Consider the following 21,799-nt stretch of genomic DNA (forward strand, 5'->3'; position numbering starts at 1 on the left):
CGGGGTAAAAGCGCAGTACAGTGCAGTAAAGCCCAGTGAGATCAGGGTAAAAGCGCAGTACAGTGCAGTAGAGCCCAGTGAGATCAGGGTAAAAGCAGACTGAAGCAGAAGGAATACGACCTGACGCCAGACAGAGGCAGAAGCATTTGTAAACCACAGCAAACCAGAAACTGCAGGTGTGAAGGGTCAGGGGACTGAGACGGAACAGACCCGCCACACACACACACACACGCTGCAGCCTGCAGGAAACGTGTGGCCCGCGCGAGGAAATCGCTTCTCCTCATTTCCCCCCCCTCTCTCTCTCTCGCTCTCTCTATTTCTTTCCACGCGCGGAGAGGAGAGAGCGGTTCCGTGTGTGTGTGTGTGCGCTAATCTCTTCCCCTTCTTCTCTCTTCCCCGCCCCCCCCTCTCTCTCTCTCTCCCCCCCAGTCCTCCCGTATTCCCTCTCCTCCTCCTCACACACACACACACTCCCCCCCTCCCTCCCTCTCTCTCTCTCTCTCTCTCCCTCTCTCTCCCTCCGCAGCCCCCCCCCCCTCCTCCTCCTCCTCCTCCTCCTCTCCCTGCCTCTCGCTCTCCCGATGATCAGCTCAGTGTGCGTGTCCTCCTTCCGCGGCCGCAAGTCGGGCAGCAAGTCCGCTACCAAGCGATGTTCGAAAGGCGACATGGCGCCCCCGTCAGACAGCGAGAAGATCGTCATCAACTGCGGCGGGGTCCGCCACGAGACCTACCGCAGCACGCTCAAGACGCTGCCGGGCACGCGGCTCTCGTGGCTCACCGAGCCGGACGCCTCTAGCAACTTCGACTACGACCCGCGCTGCGACGAGTTCTTCTTCGACCGCCACCCGTCCGTCTTCGCCTACATCCTCAACTACTACCGCACGGGCAAGCTGCACTGCCCCAACGACGTGTGCGGCCCGCTGTTCGAGGAGGAGCTGGCCTTCTGGGGCATCGACGAGACGGACGTGGAGGCCTGCTGCTGGATGAACTACCGGCAGCACCGGGACGCCGAGGAGGCGCTGGACAGCTTCGAGACGCCCGAGCCCGAGCCGCCCGAGGACGACCCGGCGCTGGCCGGCGGCGCCGACGGCGACCTCAAGCGCCTGTGTCTGCAGGAGGACGGCCGCAAGCTGGGCTGGTGGCGGCGCTGGCAGCCCATGATCTGGGCGCTGTTCGAGGATCCCTACTCGTCCAAATACGCGCGGGTAAGGGCCGGGGGGCCGGGGGGCCGGGGGGCAGGACAGGACTGCTGCAGGAGGAGGACACAGGACAGGGGCAGGACTGCTGCAGGAGAGGAGCAGGGTTAGGGGCAGGACTGGTGCAGGAGAGGACAGGGGCAGGTGCAGGTGCAGGACAGGAGCAGGGTTAGGGGCAGGACTGGTGCAGGAGAGGAGCAGGGTCAGGACAGGAGCAGGACTGGTGCAGGAGAGGAGCAGGGGCAGGTGCAGGACAGGAGCAGGACAGGTGCAGGTGCAGGGGCAGGTGCGGGGCAGGACTGGTGCAGGAGAGGAGCAGGGGCAGGTGCAGGGGCAGGACTGGTGCAGGAGAGGAGCAGGACAGGAGCAGGGTTAGGGGTAGGACTGGTGCAGGAGAGGAGCAGGGTCAGGACAGGAGCAGGACAGGAGCAGGGTTAGGGGCAGGACTGGTGCAGGAGAGGAGCAGGAGAGGAGCAGGACAGGAGCAGGACAGGGGCAGGACAGGGGCAGGAGAGGAGCAGGAGCAGGAGCAGGGGCAGGTGCAGGACAGGAGCAGGACAGGAGCAGGACAGGAGCAGGGGCAGGTGCAGGACAGGAGCAGGACAGGAGCAGGACTGGTGCAGGAGAGGGGCAGGGGCAGGGGCAAGGGCAGGACTGGTGCAGGAGAGGAGCAGGGGTAGGGGCAGGTGCAGGACAGGAGCAGGACAGGAGCAGGGTTAGGGGCAGGACTGGTGCAGGAGAGGAGCAGGGGTAGGGGCAGGGTTAGGGGCAGGACTGGTGCAGGAGAGGAGCAGGAGAGGAGCAGGGGCAGGGGCAGGACAGCTCGGCTCCAGCCCGAGAGAAGGAGCTGTGTGGGGTGAGAGGCTGCGCGGTGCTGCCTGTGTGTCGGGAGGGGGCAGTGGGAGAGCCGGTCTGCGCGCGTGTGTTTCCTGTGACTGTGCGCGCGGAGTGGGGGGGGGGTGTTGCCCCAGACCCCCCGGGGTCAGTGCTGTGAAGCTGAGAGCGTAGTGACTCGTGCTCGGGGCTGTGTGATGGGGGGCTGCGGGTTCGAGTCCCCCTCAGGCAGGGTCCTGGCCCCCGTGGCCCCTGGGCTGTGAAAGTGGGGCTCCAGCCGCGGTGGGTCGCCCCCTCCAGGCCGGGTTTCTGGAAAAAGGAAAGGAGCCGGAGAGCGTCTGGCTGTTCTGCACTGGGATTGTACTGGGACTGGATTGTACTGGGAATGGACTATGATTGGACTATGACAGGTCTGGACTGGGACTGGAACGCCACTGGCCTGGACCGGGAATGGCCTGCCACTGAACTGGACTGAGACTGTACTGGGACTGTGACTGAACTGTACTAGCTCGGGACTGGGACGGCCACTGGTCTGGACTGGGTTGTACTAGAAACAGCAGACCAGTTATAGTGGTGAGGACTATAACTGTATCTGTGCTCTATACTGCTGCAGCTCTGAAGAAAGAGGCTCTGCTGTTCTATTGGGGTGTCACTGGGTCAGGAAAGTGGCCAGAGAGCCGCTGTCCTGTCCTGTATAGCGGAAGTTGGTGGGTGGAGGACACAGACTGGGCAGCTCAGAGCTTGCAGCCCTGTGTGGGTTTATCCACGAGTGAGTCAGGCACACAGCGCTGCTATAGGGTCTTCACTCCTTCATGAGCCGGGTCCTGGCTCTAGGACAGGGGTGTCCAGTCCTGGTCCTGCAGGGTCAGTCAGTGTGTCTGCCGGTCTTCACTCCTTCATGAGCCAATCAGAGCCTCCAGGCAGGGTCCTGGCTCTAGGACAGGGGTGTCCAGTCCTGGTCCTGCAGGGTCAGTCAGTGTGTCTGCGGGTCTTCACTCCTTCATGAGCCAATCAGAGCCTCCAGGCAGGGTCCTGGCTCTAGGACAGGGGTGTCCAGTCCTGGTCCTGCAGGGTCAGTCAGTGTGTCTGCGGGTCTTCACTCCTTCATGAGCCAATCAGAGCCTCCAGGCAGGGTCCTGGCTCTAGGACAGGGGTGTCCAGTCCTGGTCCTGCAGGGTCAGTCAGTGTGTCTGCGGGTCTTCACTCCTTCATGAGCCAATCAGAGCCTCCAGGCAGGGTCCTGGCTCTAGGACAGGGGTGTCCAGTCCTGGTCCTGCAGGGTCAGTCAGTGTGTCTGCGGGTCTTCACTCCTTCATGAGCCAATCAGAGCCTCCAGGCAGGGTCCTGGCTCTAGGACAGGGGTGTCCAGTCCTGCTCCTGCAGGGTCAGTCAGTGTGTCTGCGGGTCTTCACTCCTTCATGAGCCAATCAGAGCCTCCAGGCAGGGTCCTGGCTCTAGGACAGGGGTGTCCAGTCCTGGTCCTGCAGGGTCAGTCAGTGTGTCTGCAGGTCTTCACTCCTTCATGAGCCAATCAGAGCCTCCAGGCAGGGTCCTGGCTCTAGGACAGGGGTGTCCAGTCCTGTCTTGCAGGGTCAGTCAGTGTGTCTGCAGGTCTTCACTCCTTCATGAGCCAATCAGAGCCTGCAGGCAGGGTCCTGGCTCTAGGACAGGGGTGTCCAGTCCTGCTCCTGCAGGGTCAGTCAGTGTGTCTGCAGGTCTTCACTCCTTCATGAGCCAATCAGAGCCTCCAGGCAGGGTCCTGGCTCTAGGACAGGGGTGTCCAGTCCTGGTCCTGCAGGGTCAGTCAGTGTGTCTGCAGGTCTTCACTCCTTCATGAGCCAATCAGAGCCTCCAGGCAGGGTCCTGGCTCTAGGACAGGGGTGTCCAGTCCTGTCTTGCAGGGTCAGTCAGTGTGTCTGCAGGTCTTCACTCCTTCATGAGCCAATCAGAGCCTCCAGGCAGGGTCCTGGCTCTAGGACAGGGGTGTCCAGTCCTGGTCCTGCAGGGTCAGTCAGTGTGTCTGCAGGTCTTCACTCCTTCATGAGCCAATCAGAGCCTCCAGGCAGGGTCCTGGCTCTAGGACAGGGGTGTCCAGTCCTGTCCTGCAGGGTCAGTCAGTGTGTCTGCAGGTCTTCACTCCTTCATGAGCCAATCAGAGCCTCCAGGCAGGGTCCTGGCTCTAGGACAGGGGTGTCCAGTCCTGTCCTGCAGGGTCAGTCAGTGTGTCTGCAGGTCTTCACTCCTTCATGAGCCAATCAGAGCCTGCAGGCAGGGTCCTGGCTCTAGGACAGGGGTGTCCAGTCCTGGTCCTGCAGGGTCAGTCAGTGTGTCTGCAGGTCTTCACTCCTTCATGAGCCAGTCAGAGCCTCCAGGCAGGGTCCTGGCTCTAGGACAGGGGTGTCCAGTCCTGGTCCTGCAGGGTCAGTCAGTGTGTCTGCAGGTCTTCACTCCTTCATGAGCCAATCAGAGCCTCCAGGCAGGGTCCTGGCTCTAGGACAGGGGTGTCCAGTCCTGGTCCTGCAGGGTCAGTCAGTGTGTCTGCAGGTCTTCACTCCTTCATGAGCCAATCAGAATGTGTGTGTGTGTGTGTGTGTGTGTGAGTGTGTGTGTGTGTGTGCGCGTGGTGTTGGACTGCCAGTCGCGGTCCTGACTGTAGACGAAGACGAGACGGATTTGCTGAGCTCGGGCCTTCTTGCTATCGAGCTAATCAAATCCACGGTGCGCTCGGATCGATAGCTGCCCACACACACACACACACACACACACACACACACACTCAAACACACAGCCCAGGCTGCTAACTTTTAACAGACACCATCCCCACCATCATCCTCATCACACGGCGATGCTGAAGAAGAGCACTGTTGCCAGCGCACGGTCCTCGTGACCGTGGAGACCGGGGTCTCCTGGGCCCCCGTAGACAGCCGGAGCCTCGTGCGAGAGCGAGCGTGCGGCGTGTTCCCCGCACGTCAGCGCGGCGGTCCAGTGGTGTCCCGTCCTCGTGCGAGCGCGGGTGCGGTCCAGTGGTGTCGCCGGCCGCCATCTACAATCCCCAGGCGGGCCGGTTCCCTGGCGCTGGGCCTCGGGGACCCAGAGCGAGGGGTCCCCCCTCTCCCCTCCGCCAGCGAGCGGCCGAGGCGCCTTCCTCCGGCAGAGCTCAAGACCCCCCTCTCCCCCCCGCCCCCCCCCCCCTCCTCTCGCTCTCTCAGTAGTTTTTTTTTGGCGCAGGGATCACAGCGAGGAGAGATAATCCTTAACGCAGCGTTTTCTGACGCGTGCGAGATCCTCCCTCTCCCTCCCTCTCTCTCTCTCTCTCTCTCCGTATAGTAGCGCTGCTCCGGTGAGGGACTGTACTGCGGCTCGCGCTGCCTCCTCTCCCCTCCCCCGGCGCAGCGCCTACAGCGGATCGATGGCTGCGCGGCGCCTGAGCCCGGGGGTACAATCTCAGCTGTCCTGGAAGTGGAGGGAAAGACGGGGTGTGTGTGAGAGTGTATGAGTGTATGAGTGTGAGATTGTGTGAGTGAGTGTGTGTGAGAGTGTGAGATTGTGTGAGTGAGTGTGTGTGAGAGTGTGAGATTGTGTGAGTGAGTGTGTGTGTGAGATTGTGTGAGTGTGTGAATGTGTGAATGTGTGAGTGTGTGAGAGTGTGTGAGTGTGAATGTTTGAGTGTGAATGTTTGAGTGTGAATGTTTGAGTGTGAATGTGTGAGTGAGTGTGAGTGAGTGTGACTGAGTGTGTGTGAGAATGTGTGAGTGTGAGTGTGTGAGTGTGTGAGTGTGTGAGTGTGTGAGAGTGTGTGGGGAGCGGTGTCTCTCCCTCACTCACATCATGCACAGTGTGCAGGCCTCTGTGGGATCGCAGTGCGGGCGGGGGTCCAGCGATCAGCGCTGGTGTTAATGCGCTGCTGCACGCGGTCAGCGCACCCGTGTTAAAGCCTCCTTATCTCCCTGGCTGTATATACTATCTCTCTCTATACATATATATACGTGCCTCCTCATCCCACAGTCCCTCTCCTACATCTCATTACACTGTCAGTGAACTACATCAATACCAGCCCCCGAGGGCTCCTGTCGGAGCTCTTGTCTCTCGCTTCTCCGTGGAAAGATCTGTGTCTTCCAACTGGGCCAGATCTCCTTCACACGGCAGCGGTTTATCTTGTGTATGAACCCCCCAGCGGCACAGTGCTGGGGTACAGAGGAGCTCGGGGTGTGTGTATGAACCCCACAGCGGCACAGTGCTGGGGTACACAGGTGCTCGGGGTGTGTGTATGAACCCCACAGTGTCACAGTGCTGGGGTACAGAGGTGCTCAGGGTGTGTGTATGAGCCCCACAGTGTCACAGTGCTGGGGTACAGCAGAGTTGTAGTTGCTGTAGTATTAGCAGGAGCAGCAGGAGCTGCAGTAGTTGCAGTAGTATTAGCAGGAGCAGTAACAGTAGGAGCTGTAGCAGTTGCAGTAGTATTAACAGGAGCTGTAGTAGTTGCAGTAGTGTTAGCAGGAGCAGTAACAGCAGGAGCTGCAGTAGTTGCAGTAGTATTAGCAGGAGCAGTAACAGTAGGAGCTGTAGTAGTTGCAGTAGTATTAGCAGGAGCTGTAGTAGTTGCAGTAGTATTAGCAGGAGCAGTAACAGCAGGAGCTGCAGTAGTTGCAGTAGTATTAGCAAGAGCAGTAACAGCAGGAGCTGTAGTAGTTGCAGTAGTATTAGCAGGAGCTGTTGTAGTTGCAGTAGTATTAGCAGGAGCAGTAAACGCAGGAGCTGTAGTAGTTGCAGTAGTGTTAGCAGGAGCAGTAACAGCAGGAGCTGTAGTAGTTGCAGTAGTATTAGCAGGAGCTGTAGTAGTTGCAGTAGTATTAGCAGGAGCAGTAACAGCAGGAGCTGTAGTAGTTGCAGTAGTATTAGCAGTAACAGCAGGAGCTGTAGTAGTTGCAGTAGTATTAGCAGTAACAGCAGGAGCTGTAGTAGTTGCAGTAGTGTTAGCAGGAGCAGTAACAGCAGGAGCTGCAGTAGTTGCAGTAGTATTAGCAGTAACAGCAGGAGCTGTAGTAGTTGCAGTAGTGTTAGCAGGAGCAGTAACAGCAGGAGCTGTAGTAGTTGCAGTAGTATTAGCAGTAACAGCAGGAGCTGTAGTAGTTGCAGTAGTATTAGCAGTAACAGCAGGAGCTGTAGTAGTTGCAGTAGTGTTAGCAGGAGCAGTAACAGCAGGAGTTGCAGTAGTATTAGCAGTAACAGCAGGAGCTGCAGTATTTGCAGTAGTATAAGCAGGAGCAGTAACAGCAGGAGCTGCAGTAGTTGCAGTAGTATTAGCAGGAGCAGTAACAGTAGGAGCTGTAGTAGTTGCAGTAGTATTAGCAGGAGCTGTAGTAGTTGCAGTAGTATTAGCAGGAGCTGCAGTAGTTGCAATAGTATTAGCAGTAACAGCAGGAGCTGTAGGAGTTGCAGTAGTATTAGCAGGAGCTGCAGTAGTTGCAGTAGTATTAGCAGTAACAGCAGGACCTGCAGTAGTTGCAGTAGTGTTAGCAGGAGCTGTAACAGCAGGAGCTGTAGTAGTTGCAGTAGTATTAGCAGGAGTTGTAGTAGTTGCAGTAGTATTAGCAGGAGCTGCAGTAGTTGCAGTAGTATTAGCAGTAACAGCAGGAGCTGCAGTAGTTGCAGTAGTATTAGCAGGAGCAGTAACAGTAGGAGCTGTAGTAGTTGCAGTAGTATTAGCAGGAGTTGTAGTAGTTGCAGTAGTATTAGCAGGAGTTGTAATAGTTGAAGTAGTATTAGCAGGAGCTGCAGTAGTTGCAGTAGTATTAGCAGTAACAGCAGGAGCTGTAGTAGTTGCAGTAGTATAAGCAGGAGCAGTAACAGCAGGAGCTGCAGTAGTTGCAGTAGTATTAGCAGGAGCTGTAGTAGTTGCAGTAGTATTAGCAGGAGCAGTAACAGCAGGAGCTGTAGTAGTTGCAGTAGTGTTAGCAGGAGTAGTAACAGCAGGAGCTGCAGTAGTTGCAGTAGTATTAGCAGGAGCTGTAGTAGTTGCAGTAGTATTAGCAGGAGCAGTAACAGCAGGAGCTGTAGTAGTTGCAGTAGTATTAGCAGTAACAGCAGGAGCTGTAGTAGTTGTAGTAGTGTTAGCAGGAGCAGTAACAGCAGGAGCTGCAGTAGTTGCAGTAGTATTAGCAGGAGCTGTAGTAGTTGCAGTAGTATTAGCAGGAGCAGTAACAGCAGGAGCTGTAGTAGTTGCAGTAGTATTAGCAGTAACAGCAGGAGCTGTAGTAGTTGCAGTAGTATTAGCAGGAGCAGTAACAGCAGGAGCTGCAGTAGTTGCAGTAGTGTTAGCAGGAGCAGTAACAGCAGGAGCTGCAGTAGTTGCAGTAGTATTAGCAGTAACAGCAGGAGCTGCAGTAGTTGCAGTAGTATTAGCAGTAACAGCAGGAGCTGCAGTAGTTGCAGTAGTATTAGCAAGAGCAGTAACAGCAGGAGCTGCAGTAGTTGCAGTAGTATTAGCAGGAGCAGTAACAGCAGGAGCTGCAGTAGTTGCAGTAGTGTTAGTAGGAGCAGTAACATCAGGAGCTGCAGTAGTTGCAGTAGTATAAGCAGGAGCAGTAATACAACTCTTCTTGCTCTGGATTGGAGCGATGAATCAGATCATTATAATTCACAAGACTTTTTTCACTATTACTTCCTCCTGCTGCTTCATCTTTTTCGCCACTATAGTGACTTTGCACTTACAGTACTTCTACTATTGCTGATACAGCCTCTGCTGCTGCTGCAGCTAAGACAGCAGTACAATGACTTGTCCCACACAGAGAAAAAACTGTAAAAAATAAACTTTACTGCTGCACTTTGCTCTATCAAGCTAGATCTTTTTGCGCCATGCATATTACTATGTGTAGTACTTAACAGTTACTGTGAAAATCTTGATACTGATAGATGATACTTCTAGTGTTTATCTCTTGACAGTTTCTCTGTTATTGCTTCTACTACTGATAAGATACTGATAAGATGTTATTGGCATGACTACATTTAATACCGCTACCACACCTTCCGCTTCTAGTATTGTTACTGCTGGTACTGTCTCTGCAGTAAGGGTCTGTACTGTGTCAGTGCTGTGAGTTCAGCTACATCACACACTGCTTATAGTATTGTTACTGCTGGTACTGTCTCTGAAGTAAAGATCTGTACTGTGTCAGTGCTGTGAGTTCAGATACCACACATACTGCTTCTAGTATTGTTACTGCTGGTACTGTCTCTGCAGTAAGGGTCTGTACTGTGTCAGTGCTGTGAGTTCAGCTACATCACACACTGCTTATAGTATTGTTACTGCTGGTACTGTCTCTGAAGTAAAGATCTGTACTGTGTCAGTGCTGTGAGTTCAGATACCACACATACTGCTTCTAGTATTGTTACTGCTGGTACTGTCTCTGCAGTAAGGGTCTGTACTGTGTCAGTGCTGTGAGTTCAGCTACATCACACACTGCTTATAGTATTGTTACTGCTGGTACTGTCTCTGAAGTAAAGATCTGTACTGTGTCAGTGCTGTGAGTTCAGATACCACACATACTGCTTCTAGTATTGTTACTGCTGGTACTGTCTCTGCAGTAAGGGTCTGTACTGTGTCAGTGCTGTGAGTTCAGCTACATCACACACTGCTTATAGTATTGTTACTGCTGGTACTGTCTCTGAAGTAAAGATCTGTACTGTGTCAGTGCTGTGAGTTCAGATACCACACATACTGCTTCTAGTATTGTTACTGCTGGTACTGTCTCTGCAGTAAAGATCAGTACTGTGTCAGTGTTGTGAGTTCAGATACCTTAGATACTGCTTCTAGTATTGTTACTGCTGGTACTGTCTCTGCAGTAAATATCAGTACTGTGTCAGTGCTGTGAGTTCAGATACCACACATACTGCTTCTAGTATTGTTACTGCTGGTACTGTCTCTGCAGTAAAGGTCTGTACCGTGTCAGTGCTGTGAGCTCAGCAACCACACATACTGCTTCTAGTATTGTTACTGCTGGTACTGTCTCTGCAGTAAAGATCTGTACCGTGTCAGTGCTGTGAGTTCAGATACCTCACATACTGCTTCTAGTATTGTTACTGCTGGTACTGTCTCTGCACTAAAGTTCACTACTGTGTCAGTGTTGTGAGTTCAGATACCTTAGATACTGCTTCTAGTATTGTTACTGCTGGTACTGTCTCTGCAGTAAAGATCTGTACTGTGTCAGTGCTGTGAATTCAAATACCTCACATACTGCTTCTAGTATTGTTACTGCTGGTACTGTCTCTGCAGTAAAGATCTGTACCGTGTCAGTGCTGTGAGTTCAGATACCTCACATACTGCTTCTAGTATTGTTACTGCTGGTACTGTCTCTGCAGTAAAGATCTGTACTGTGTCAGTGCTGTGAGTTCAGCTTCTTCACATACAGCTACAAATACATCTTTGCTACTTTTCTGCTCCTGCATTAACTGCTGTTACATCTGGGACTGCTGCTGCTTCTCCAGTCTTTTAAAGATTGCTCTCCAGCCCAGAGCAATCTGTCAATTCACAGTTTGCACAGACCGTCCTGGTCATCACCCCAGTCCAGAGGATGGGGTTCAGCTTGATCAGGGGGCTCTCCATCCAGTCCTTGCAAGTTCGTCCTGCGGGCGGAGAGGAGCCCTCCCCCACTGTCTCCAGTCCACTCACAGAGCTTTCACGGGGAACCAGCAGTTCTGTGTGTGTGTGTGTGGCAGGCGGTCAGTCATTGTGGTGGACCGGTGTCCACTGTGGGGGTGGGGACGGGGGGTCACGTGCTCTCCTCTCGCCTCTCTCCCTGGCGGCAGGATTGTGGGTGCGCTCGCCTGCTGGCTGTTGTGCTGCTATGCCCGGTACTGCACCATCCTGAACCCCCCCCCCCCCACCTCCTCGAGTCTGTGAGTAACGTCACGCTCCGGGGAGAGAGGGGGGCTCACGTGCTCTCAGACCGATCTGGACAGCCCCTGGGCTGCGTTCGTACTCGAGCGCTCGCGTGCTTCCCAGCGAGTCCGCTCACAATGAGCCCTGGCTCCTGCGCAGACACGGCCCTTCACTGCGCAGCACAGAAACAGGGTGTTTGGCCCCAGGGTCCGTGTTCGCCTGGCTGAGCCCCGGTCTCCTTCTCAGCGTTATTGATGCCTCACTGGCAGGGCTGAGGGCTTGTACACTGACACACACACACACGCTGCTCAATCACACACTGACACACACACACACACACACACTGCTCAATCGCACACTGACACACACACACACACGCTTCTCAATCACACACTGACACACACACACACACTGCTCAATCGCACACTAACACACACACACACACACACACACACACACACACACACACGCTTCTCAATCACACGCTGACACACACACACTTCTCAATCGCACACTGACACACACACTGCTCAATTGCACACGCTGCTCAATCGCACACTGACACACACACACGCACTGCTCAATCGTACACTGACACACACACACGCTGCTCAATCGCACACTGACACACACACACACACTGACACACACACACTTCTCAATCGCACACTGACACACACACACGCTTCTCAATCACACACTGACACACACACACACTTCTCAATCGCACACTGACACACACACTGCTCAATCGCACACGCTGCTCAATCGCACACTGACACACACACACACACTGCTCAATCGTACACTGACACACACACACACACACACGCTGCTCAATCGCACACTGACACACACACACACGCTGCTCAATCGCACACTGACACACACACACACACACGCTGCTCAATCGCACACTGACACACACACGCTGCTCAATCGCACACTAACACACACACAATGCTCAATCGCACACTGACACACACAAACACACACTGCTCAATCGCACACTGACACACACACTGTTCTATCACACACGGACACACACAGATTACACACTTGCACACTGACACACACATACCGTACACAGCGGCTTGCTTCCACACGCTGCGATGCTCACTGCCTCTCACCTGGTCCTCCTCTCCTTGTGTCTTTGCCATCGTCTTCTCTGCTGGAACAGAACTGCCCACAGGCAGACGTTTGCTCTCTCTTTAAAGAGTCTCAGTGAAGTGGTTGATCAAAATAAAATCTAAATGTCTGGTGAGGAGTCCCTCACCTGTGTAGAACAGTTAAAGGCCTTTGAGAACTTCTCACGTTTATACTGCTGAAGATGCACACACACACACACACACACACACACACTGACACCCGGCGTGCACACTGACACACACACACACACACACACACACACACACACACACTGCTCAGTCACATACTGACACACGATGTGCACACACACACACACACACACTGACACTCGGTGTGCACACTGACACACACACACACACACACACTGCTCAGTCACACACTGCTCAGTCACACACTGACACCCGGCGTGCACACACACACACACACACACACACACACTGACACCCGGCGTGCACACCTGACACACACACACTGCTCAATCACGCACACACACACACACACACACACACACACACACACACACTGACACACGATGTGCACAGGCACGCAGCAGTGGGCTGGAGGAATCTCTTGGGGCTTGGACTCTGAACTCCCCTCCCCAGACGTGTGTGCAGGACGGTTCTGGTGCAGTCCTCTCCTGTGTTAAGGACAACAGGGAAGTTACGCTCCAGAGCGATCTGTCATTTTAGTTAATAAGGCTCAGCATTGCCAAAGTCAGCACAGAGCAAAATGAGAGAGAAGGCTCTGCAAGGACAAGTCAGAGAAGGACAAGCCATTCTGCGGTGGATTGTGCAGAATACTAAAGAGAAACCCAGCCTGGGAGCAATAGAGACGTTTCCTCCTGTGTCTTCCGGCTGCTGAGCTATAGACCATAAATGCTGTGTCTGTGTGTTTACACACTGTCCACAGGCTGTTATAAGGGAATCTGGAGTGTCTGTGTGTTTACACACTGTTCTCAGGCTGTTATAAGGGAATCTGGAGTGTCTGTGTCTTTACACACTGTCCACAGGCTGTTATAAGGGAATCTGGAGTGTCTGTGTGTTTACACACTGTTCTCAGGCTGTTATAAGGGAATCTGGAGTGTCTGTGTGTTTACACACTGCTCACAGGCTGTTATTAGGGAATCTGGAGTGTCTGTGTGTTTACACACTGTCCACAGGCTGTTATTAGGGAATCTGGAGTGTCTGTGTGTTTACACACTGTTCTCAGGCTGTTATAAGGGAATCTGGAGTGTCTGTGTGTTTACACACTGTCCACAGGCTGTTATAAGGGAATCTGGAGTGTCTGTGTGTTTACACACTGTCCACAGGCTGTTATTAGGGAATCTGGAGTGTCTGTGTGTTTACACACTGTCCACGGGCTGTTATAAGGGAATCTGGAGTGTCTGTGTGTTTACACACTGTCCACAGGCTGTTATTAGGGAATCTGGAGTGTCTGTGTGTTTACACACTGTCCACAGGCTGTTATTAGGGAATCTGGAGTGTCTGTGTGTTTACACACTGTTCACAGGCTGTTATAAGGGAATCTGGAGTGTCTGTGTGTTTACACACTGTCCACAGGCTGGTATAAGATAATCTGGAGTGTCTGTGTTTACACACTGTCCACAGGCTGTTATAAGGAAATCTGGAGTGTCTGTGTGTTTACACACTGTCCACAGGCTGTTATAAGGGAATCTGGAGTGTCTGTGTGTTTACACACTGTCCAAAGGCTGTTATAAGGGAATCTGGAGTGTCTGTGTGTTTACACACTGTCCACAGGCTGTTATAAGGGAATCTGGAGTGTCTGTGTGTTTACACACTGCTCACAGGCTGTTACAAGGGAATCTGTAATGAATCTCTTTGAACACTGGTGGCAGATGTTTAGTTTGTTGTCAGAAAAACTGAAAGAAAGAACCAGGGTCAATGAAGTATAATTTTTCTAAAACGACAATAGTAGCCTCAAAGACAAAGCAAACAAAACAAAAATATGTAAAGAAACAATGGAGAACACGACTAGACAGTGTGAGCATAATACTTTAAAGACAAGGGGCTTGTTAATATGTTTCGTAAAGTATTCGTTTGGTATGCACTGTACCCCCACAGTCCAGAGATCGCCGGTCCAGTCTGGTTCACACTGTACCCCCACAGTCCAGAGATCGCCGGTCCAGTCTGGGTCACACTGTAACCCCTACAGTCCAGAGATCACTGGTCCAGTCTGGGTCACACTGTACCCCTACAGTCCAGTGATCACTGGTCCAGTCTGGGTCACGCTATACCCCTACAGTCCAGAGATCGCCGGTCCAGTCTGGGTCACACTGTACCCCTACAGTCCAGAGATTGCCGGTCCAGTCTGGGTCACACTGTACCCCCACAGTCCAGAGATCACCGGTCCAGTCTGGGTCACACTGTACCCCTACAGTCCAGAGATCACCGGTCCAGTCTGGGTCACACTGTACCCCCACAGTCCAGAGATCACCGGTCCAGTCTGGGTCACACTGTACCCCTACAGTCCAGAGATCGCCGGTCCAGTCTGGGTCACACTGTACCCCTACAGTCCAGAGATCACCGGTCCAGTCTGGGTCACACTGTACCCCCACAGTCCAGAGATCACCGGTCCAGTCTGGGTCACACTGTACCCCTACAGTCCAGAGATCGCCGGTCCAGTCTGGGTCACACTGTACCCCCACAGTCCAGAGATCGCTGGTCCAGTCTGGGTCACAGTATGTTCACTGGTTCAGTCTGTTTCATTGGTCGTTGGTTCCTAACTGTATAGTTAGTCCACTGTGACCTGGATTCAGCGCCATGCCAGAGTTGGGTTATCATGAGGTACACTGTTGTCTAGACTGCACCTTGCTGAGCCTGTGAGATTGCATTGCACTCAGAGAGACCAGCATCAGTCCTGCAGTCAATCCTACTCAACCCTGAGGCACCGTGCCCCCCCCCCCCCCCCCCCCCCCATTAAAAGTGTTTAATTCCCGAATGTCTAAAGCTGTGGTCTTGGAATATACAACATCCATGTCTTCTTTAAATTGGGCATCGTCTCCGCAGATTATAATCAGGCGATTAGCAAATTGCAGTCTGCAGTTCACTAAAGAGTATTTCTCACTAGCTGATACATGTTACTTTGTGGCGCGGAGTCTTGGAAAGCGCTGTTAATATAACAACACTATCTTCTATCTATCTTACTATCTCCCAGGATGCCTGACTGATCTTCCTTTTCTGCAAACGAGCTTTGCAACATGAGAAATTCTGCCCTGGGTCTGTCGTATTATGGCTGCCCAGTAGGTCACTGATATCAGATTCCCAGCCAGTTCCCTGTTTGAGCGGCTCACTCGCTGTACTGGAGCTGCTTCAGAAAGGATATTCTATTCCTGGCTCGTACGCTGTAACTCAGGCTGTCAGGAGACGGGCTCATTATCTGCGATTTGTACTGGAAATGGAAGGGGACTGGAATCACAGCTCATGAATCTTGAGATTGAAAATGACAGAAGAGGCAGGAAGTCTTCTTGCTGCAGCCCGCGTCTTCGGCGACTCCTCTCCGTTTTTAAAATGACTCTTTTCAGCTCAAGACGTGTCGAAGAAGGCGGTTTGAGGAATAGGAGCCATCTTTTCTGCTGTGTACCGGGTCTCCTGTGTCACTGAACGAATATCTTTGATTCACGCGCCCTCGCTGTGAAATTCGTGCTCTTGCATGTTGAATCGTGGTTAATCGAAATCGCGTGACAGTGACAGGCTCTAGTTATGACCTCAGTCTAGCGCAGGTGTAGTGTTGGACTGATATTTTGATTTCTTTGAGTCTAAGGAGAGCTTGAAAACCTCAGTCAGTGTTGGTGTCCCTGGGGGTGATGCGGCCAGATGGAATAGTTATAGTGATAGTTAGGAAGCCTCTCTGTCCGATTGTTTGCTCTCTCAGTTGTTGAAATGAAAACTGTAGCTTGAGCTCTGTCTGGCTTCTTGGTGCTGCCATACACCTGCAGTGTTCATGTGCAGAGCAGAGAGGATGGTTTTGTGATCTGTGTCTCTCTCCATGGTGCTGAACCAGCCCTGCAGTGTTAGTGCTCTGAGCAGTGTGATCTGTGTCTCTCTCCATGGTGCTGAACCAGCCCTGCAGTGTTAGTGCTCTGAGCAGTGTGATCTGTCTCTCTCTCCATGGTGCTGAAACAGCCCTGCAGTGTTAGTGCTCTGAACAGTGTGATCTGTGTCTCTCTCCATGGTGCTGAACCAACCCTGCAGTGTTAGTGCTCTGAGCAGTGTGATCTGTGTCTCTCTCCATGGTGCTGAACCAACCCTGCAGTGTTAGTGCTCTGAGCAGTGTGATCTGTGTCTCTCTCCATGGTGCTGAAACAGCCCTGCAGTGTTAGTGCTCTGAGCAGTGTGATCTGTGTCTCTCTCAATGGTGCTGAAACAGCCCTGCAGTGTTAGTGCTCTGAGCAGTGTGATCTGTGTCTCTCTCCATGGTGCTGAAACAGCCCTGCAGTGTTAGTGCTCTGAGCAGTGTGATCTATGTCTCTCTCCATGGTGCTGAACCAGCCCTGCAGTGTTAGTGCTCTGAGCAGTGTGATCTGTGTCTCTCTCCATGGTGCTGAAACAGCCCTGCAGTGTTAGTGCTCTGAGCAGTGTGATCTGTGTCTCTCTCCATGGTGCTGAACCAGCCCTGCAGTGTTAGTGCTCTGAGCAGTGTGATCTGTGTCTCTCTCCATGGTGCTGAACCAGCCCTGCAGTGTTAGTGCTCTGAGCAGAGTGATCTGTGTCTCTCTCCATGGTGCTGAACGAGCCCTGCAGTGTTAGTGCTCTGAGCAGTGTGATCTGTCTCTCTCTCCATGGTGCTGAACCAGCCCTGCAGTGTTAGTGCTCTGAGCAGTGTGATCTGTGTCTCTCTCCATGGTGCTGAACGAGCCCTGCAGTGTTAGTGCTCTGAGCAGTGTGATCTGTGTCTCTCTCCATGGTGCTGAACCAGCCCTGCAGTGTTAGTGCTCTGAGCAGTGTGATCTGTGTCTCTCTCCATGGTGCTGAACCAGCCCTGCAGTGTTAGTGCTCTGAGCAGTGTGATCTGTGTCTCTCTCCATGGTGCTGAAACAGCCCTGCAGTGTTAGTGCTCTGAGCAGTGTGATCTGTGTCTCTCTCCATGGTGCTGAAACAGCCCTGCAGTGTTAGTGCTCTGAGCAGTGTGATCTGTGTCTCTCTCCATGGTGCTGAAACAGCCCTGCAGTGTTAGTGCTCTGTCTCTCCATGGTGCTGAACAAGCCCTGCAGTGTTAGTGATCTGACAAGCAACAACACAAAGATCAGCAGCAGTGTTCACCCAGTCAGGCAGAAATCAGGTTCCAAATGCAGATGGATATCACACTGTTTCATAATCCCAGAGGGAAGGAAATCTAGCCTGGATCTCTTGGTGTAAACCTGCCTGCTAAAAAGCTTCACATGGCCAAATACTTGTATTCCTTAACTTAAATAATTTTACTGAAGTTGACAAAACACGGACACATAACTTTTCCTCAACGCTGTTCCCAGTAGACTTTTACTCGGAGTGTGATCTGAGCCTTTGTTGCTTTTAGAGAAAACACAGACTATGTCTCATTCTGCATGAGGACAGTGCAGGCCAAAGCAGAGGAGACACCAGGCAAGTCATCAGGATCACTTAATAGCAACATCATTCACCAGATGTTTGTAATAGCATATTTATAGATCGGGTCGCAACTTGACCTTCAAGGCAGCTACTCAAAACACAGCACTCTCAGCACACTCCTTCCTGGTCCGGTTCTCCGTTGCTGTCAGCAGATTGATGAGAGAGCGTAGCTGTGAGCTGCCTGTGTTTGCCAACTGCCATTCATTTTTAATGACTTTGGAGATACACAATGGAAAATGATCCCAGTCAACAGAAGACTATGATACAATGGCCTACTTCCATTGACGGAGCCACTGTCCCAAGTGCCCTACTTTCACAACATCGCTGGGCTTTACTTCTGAGCTGTGCTGCTCTGCTCTACTGATTCGCGCGCAGTGCACTCTGCCTCACTGGGCTGTGTTTTTCTCCCCGGGTGGGCATTATCGTGACTGGTACAGCCGTAGTGTCACTGTGCTGAGTCACACTGTCTTTGTACTGTACTACACTGTCAGTACACTGAGTCACACTGTCTTTGTACTGTACTGCGCTGTCAGTACACTGAGTCACACTGTCTTTGTACTGTTCTACACTGTCAGTACACTGAGTCACACTGTCTTTGTACTGTACTGCGCTGTCAGTACACTGAGTCACACTGTCTTTGTACTGTACTACACTGTCACTGTGCTGAGTCACACTGTCTTTGTACTGTACTACACTGTCAGTACACTGAGTCACACTGTCTTTGTACTGTACTACACTGTCAGTACACTGAGTCCACTGTCTTTGTACTGTACTGCGCTGTCAGTACACTGAGTCACACTGTCTTTGTACTGTACTACACTGTCAGTACACTGAGTCACACTGTCTTTGTACTGTTCTACACTGTCAGTACACTGAGTCACACTGTCTTTGTACTGTACTGCGCTGTCAGTACACTGAGTCACACTGTCTTTGTACTGTACTGCGCTGTCAGTACACTGAGTCACACTGTCTTTGTACTGTACTGCGCTGTCAGTACACTGAGTCACACTGTCTTTGTACTGTTCTACACTGTCAGTACACTGAGTCACACTGTCTTTGTACTGTACTGCGCTGTCAGTACACTGAGTCACACTGTCTTTGTACTGTACTACACTGTCACTGTGCTGAGTCACACTGTCTTTGTACTGTACTACAGTACAGTACACTGAGTCACACTGTCTTTGTACTGAACTGCACTGTCAGTACACTGAGTCACACTGTCTTTGTACTGTTCTACACTGTCAGTACACTGAGTCACACTGTCTTTGTACTGTACTACACTGTCAGTACACTGAGTCACACTGTCTTTGTACTGTACTACACTGTCACTGTGCTGAGTCACACTGTCTTTGTACTGTTCTACACTGTCAGTACACTGAGTCACACTGTCTTTGTACTGTACTACACTGTCAGTACACTGAGTCACACTGTCTTTGTACTGTACTACACTGTCACTGTGCTGAGTCACACTGTCTTTGTACTGTACTACACTGTCAGTACACTGAGTCACACTGTCTTTGTACTGTACTACACTGTCACTGTGCTGAGTCACACTGTCTTTGTACTGTTCTACACTGTCAGTACACTGAGTCACACTGTCTTTGTACTGTACTACACTGTCAGTACACTGAGTCACACTGTCTTTGTACTGTACTACACTGTCACTGTGCTGAGTCACACTGTCTTTGTACTGTTCTACACTGTCAGTACACTGAGTCACACTGTCTTTGTACTGTACTACACTGTCACTGTGCTGAGTCACACTGTCTTTGTACTGTACTACACTGTCAGTACACTGAGTCACACTGTCTTTGTACTGTACTACACTGTCACTGTGCTGAGTCACACTGTCTTTGTACTGTTCTACACTGTCAGTACACTGAGTCACACTGTCTTTGTACTGTACTACACTGTCACTGTGCTGAGTCACACTGTCTTTGTACTGTTCTACACTGTCAGTACACTGAGTCACACTGTCTTTGTACTGTACTACACTGTCACTGTGCTGAGTCACACTGTCTTTGTACTGTTCTACACTGTCAGTACACTGAGTCACACTGTCTTTGTACTGTACTACACTGTCAGTACACTGAGTCACACTGTCTTTGTACTGTACTACACTGTCACTGTGCTGAGTCACACTGTCTTTGTACTGTACTACACTGTCAGTACACTGAGTCACACTGTCTTTGTACTGTACTGCACTGTCACAGTGCTGAGTCACACCATCACTGTGCTGAGTCACAAGGTCTTAGCAGTGTAGCACAATGACACGGTCTGATGTGACTGCCAGTATACCAGGTTATCCTGCCACACTGTACGTACAGAGGTTTACTGTCACAGCGTTGCGACCGTCAGTGTCTTAGTGTTTCAGTAGTAAAGTCCTCTGTGTTTCTATTCAGTCTGTGCCAATTACTGAACTGGAAGACAGAGAAGGGAGCCTGCGAGGCTGGGTATATATCATGGTCTGTGACAGCTAGTCTGAGTATTTATCAATGCATGTGTGTGAAGAGATTATACTGCAGTGATGGAGACAGACAGAATAGCAGACTTTGTACTGCTCGTATCCATGTGGTGAAGTGTTTATCGGTGATCGTCTGGGAGAGATGTGGGTGTACTGAAGATGTTGCTAAGCCCTGCTGATCTCGCTGATTCATAGCCAGTCTGCTGCCTGAATCCAGCCTCCAGTGAGAATTTCAAAGGAGCTGGTTTTTATCAATGATGAATTTTATCAATGGGCTGTGTTTCTCTCCTGCCATTCAAAAACTCACAGCACTGCGAGCAGATCTCGAGGCTCCAGAATGAGTTCATCTCATCTGCACAAGTTAGACACTGTTTCATCTCACTGTCTTTATTCTTCTGATGTTGTGTGTGTTTATCACTGAGGGATTCTCTGTGATCTCCTCTCTCTCTCTCACTGTGTCTCCTGTCCTCTTGTGTGTGTTTATCACTGAGGGATTCTCTGTGATCTCCTCTCTTTCTCACTGTGTCTCCTGTCCTGTTGTGTGTGTTTATTACTGAGGGATTCTCTGTGATCTCCTCTCTCTCACTGTGTCTCCTGTCCTGTTGTGTGTGTTTATTACTGAGGGATTCTCTGTGATCTCCTCTCTCTCACTGTGTCTCCTGTCCTGTTGTGTGTGTTTATTACTGAGGGATTCTCTGTGATCTCCTCTCTCTCACTGTGTCTCCTGTCCTGTTGTGTGTGTTTATTACTGAGGGATTCTCTGTGATCTCCTCTCTCTCTCACTGTGTCTCCTGTCCTGTTGTGTGTGTTTATTACTGAGGGATTCTCTGTGATCTCCTCTCTCTCTCACTGTGTCTCCTGTCCTGTTGTGAGTTGTGGTTACTGAGGGATTCTCTGTGATCTCCTCTCTCTCACTGTGTCTCCTGTCCTGTTGTGTGTGTTTATTACTGAGGGATTCTCTGTGATCTCCTCTCTCTCACTGTGTCTCCTGTCCTGTTGTGTGTGTTTATTACTGAGGGATTCTCTGTGATCTCCTCTCTCTCTCACTGTGTCTCCTGTCCTGTTGTGTGTGTTTATTACTGAGGGATTCTCTGTGATCTCCTCTCTCTCTCACTGTGTCTCCTGTCCTGTTGTGAGTTGTGGTTACTGAGGGATTCTCTGTGATCTCCTCTCTCTCTCACTGTGTCTCCTGTCCTGTTGTGAGTTGTGGTTACTGAGGGATTCTCTGTGATCTCCTCTCTCTCTCACTGTGTCTCCTGTCCTGTTGTGAGTTGTGATTACTGAGGGATTCTCTGTGATCTTCTCTCTTGTCTTCCTGCCCCCTATCCCCCCCCCCCCCCTCAGCTTTTCTGCAGCTGTGGTGCAGTAGAGAGAGAGAGAGAGAGAGAGAGAGAGAGGAAAAACAGAGATGCACTTTCTGCTGCACTGCGAGAAACACTCTGGGATCAGACAAACACTCTTCCCCAAATGAACCAATCTAATCCTGGAATTCCACACCTGCCAGAATCAGGACAGCCCCCAGTCCTGCTGGGAGAGGGGTCGGAGCTCAGCCGAACAGGCAGCCCAGTACGTGACCTCCTGTCCCAGCCGGAGGAGCAGCGGCGGACCCCCTCATACACTAATACGGCGTGCCTCATGTGGTGTCTGTAAATGTCCACCCGTGAGTCTGATTGGCGAT

General features: G+C 51.8%; 1 protein-coding gene across 1 annotated transcript in view; it reads left to right on the forward strand.

Annotated features, from left to right (window-relative positions):
* Positions 1-435: 435 nt before the first annotated feature.
* kcnc3a (potassium voltage-gated channel, Shaw-related subfamily, member 3a) overlaps positions 436-21,799 on the forward strand; it is a 78,905-nt gene continuing 57,541 nt past the window's right edge. Inside the window, exon 1 of the mRNA XM_088923106.1 lies at positions 436-1,205. Coding sequence (XP_088779232.1) covers positions 582-1,205 — 624 coding nt within the window. The 5' untranslated portion in view covers positions 436-581. The remainder of the gene's footprint in view (positions 1,206-21,799) is intronic.

Source organism: Atractosteus spatula, chromosome 8 (assembly GCF_055471065.1).
Source record: "Atractosteus spatula isolate fAtrSpa1 chromosome 8, fAtrSpa1.hap1, whole genome shotgun sequence".
Taxonomy (NCBI): domain Eukaryota; kingdom Metazoa; phylum Chordata; class Actinopteri; order Semionotiformes; family Lepisosteidae; genus Atractosteus; species Atractosteus spatula.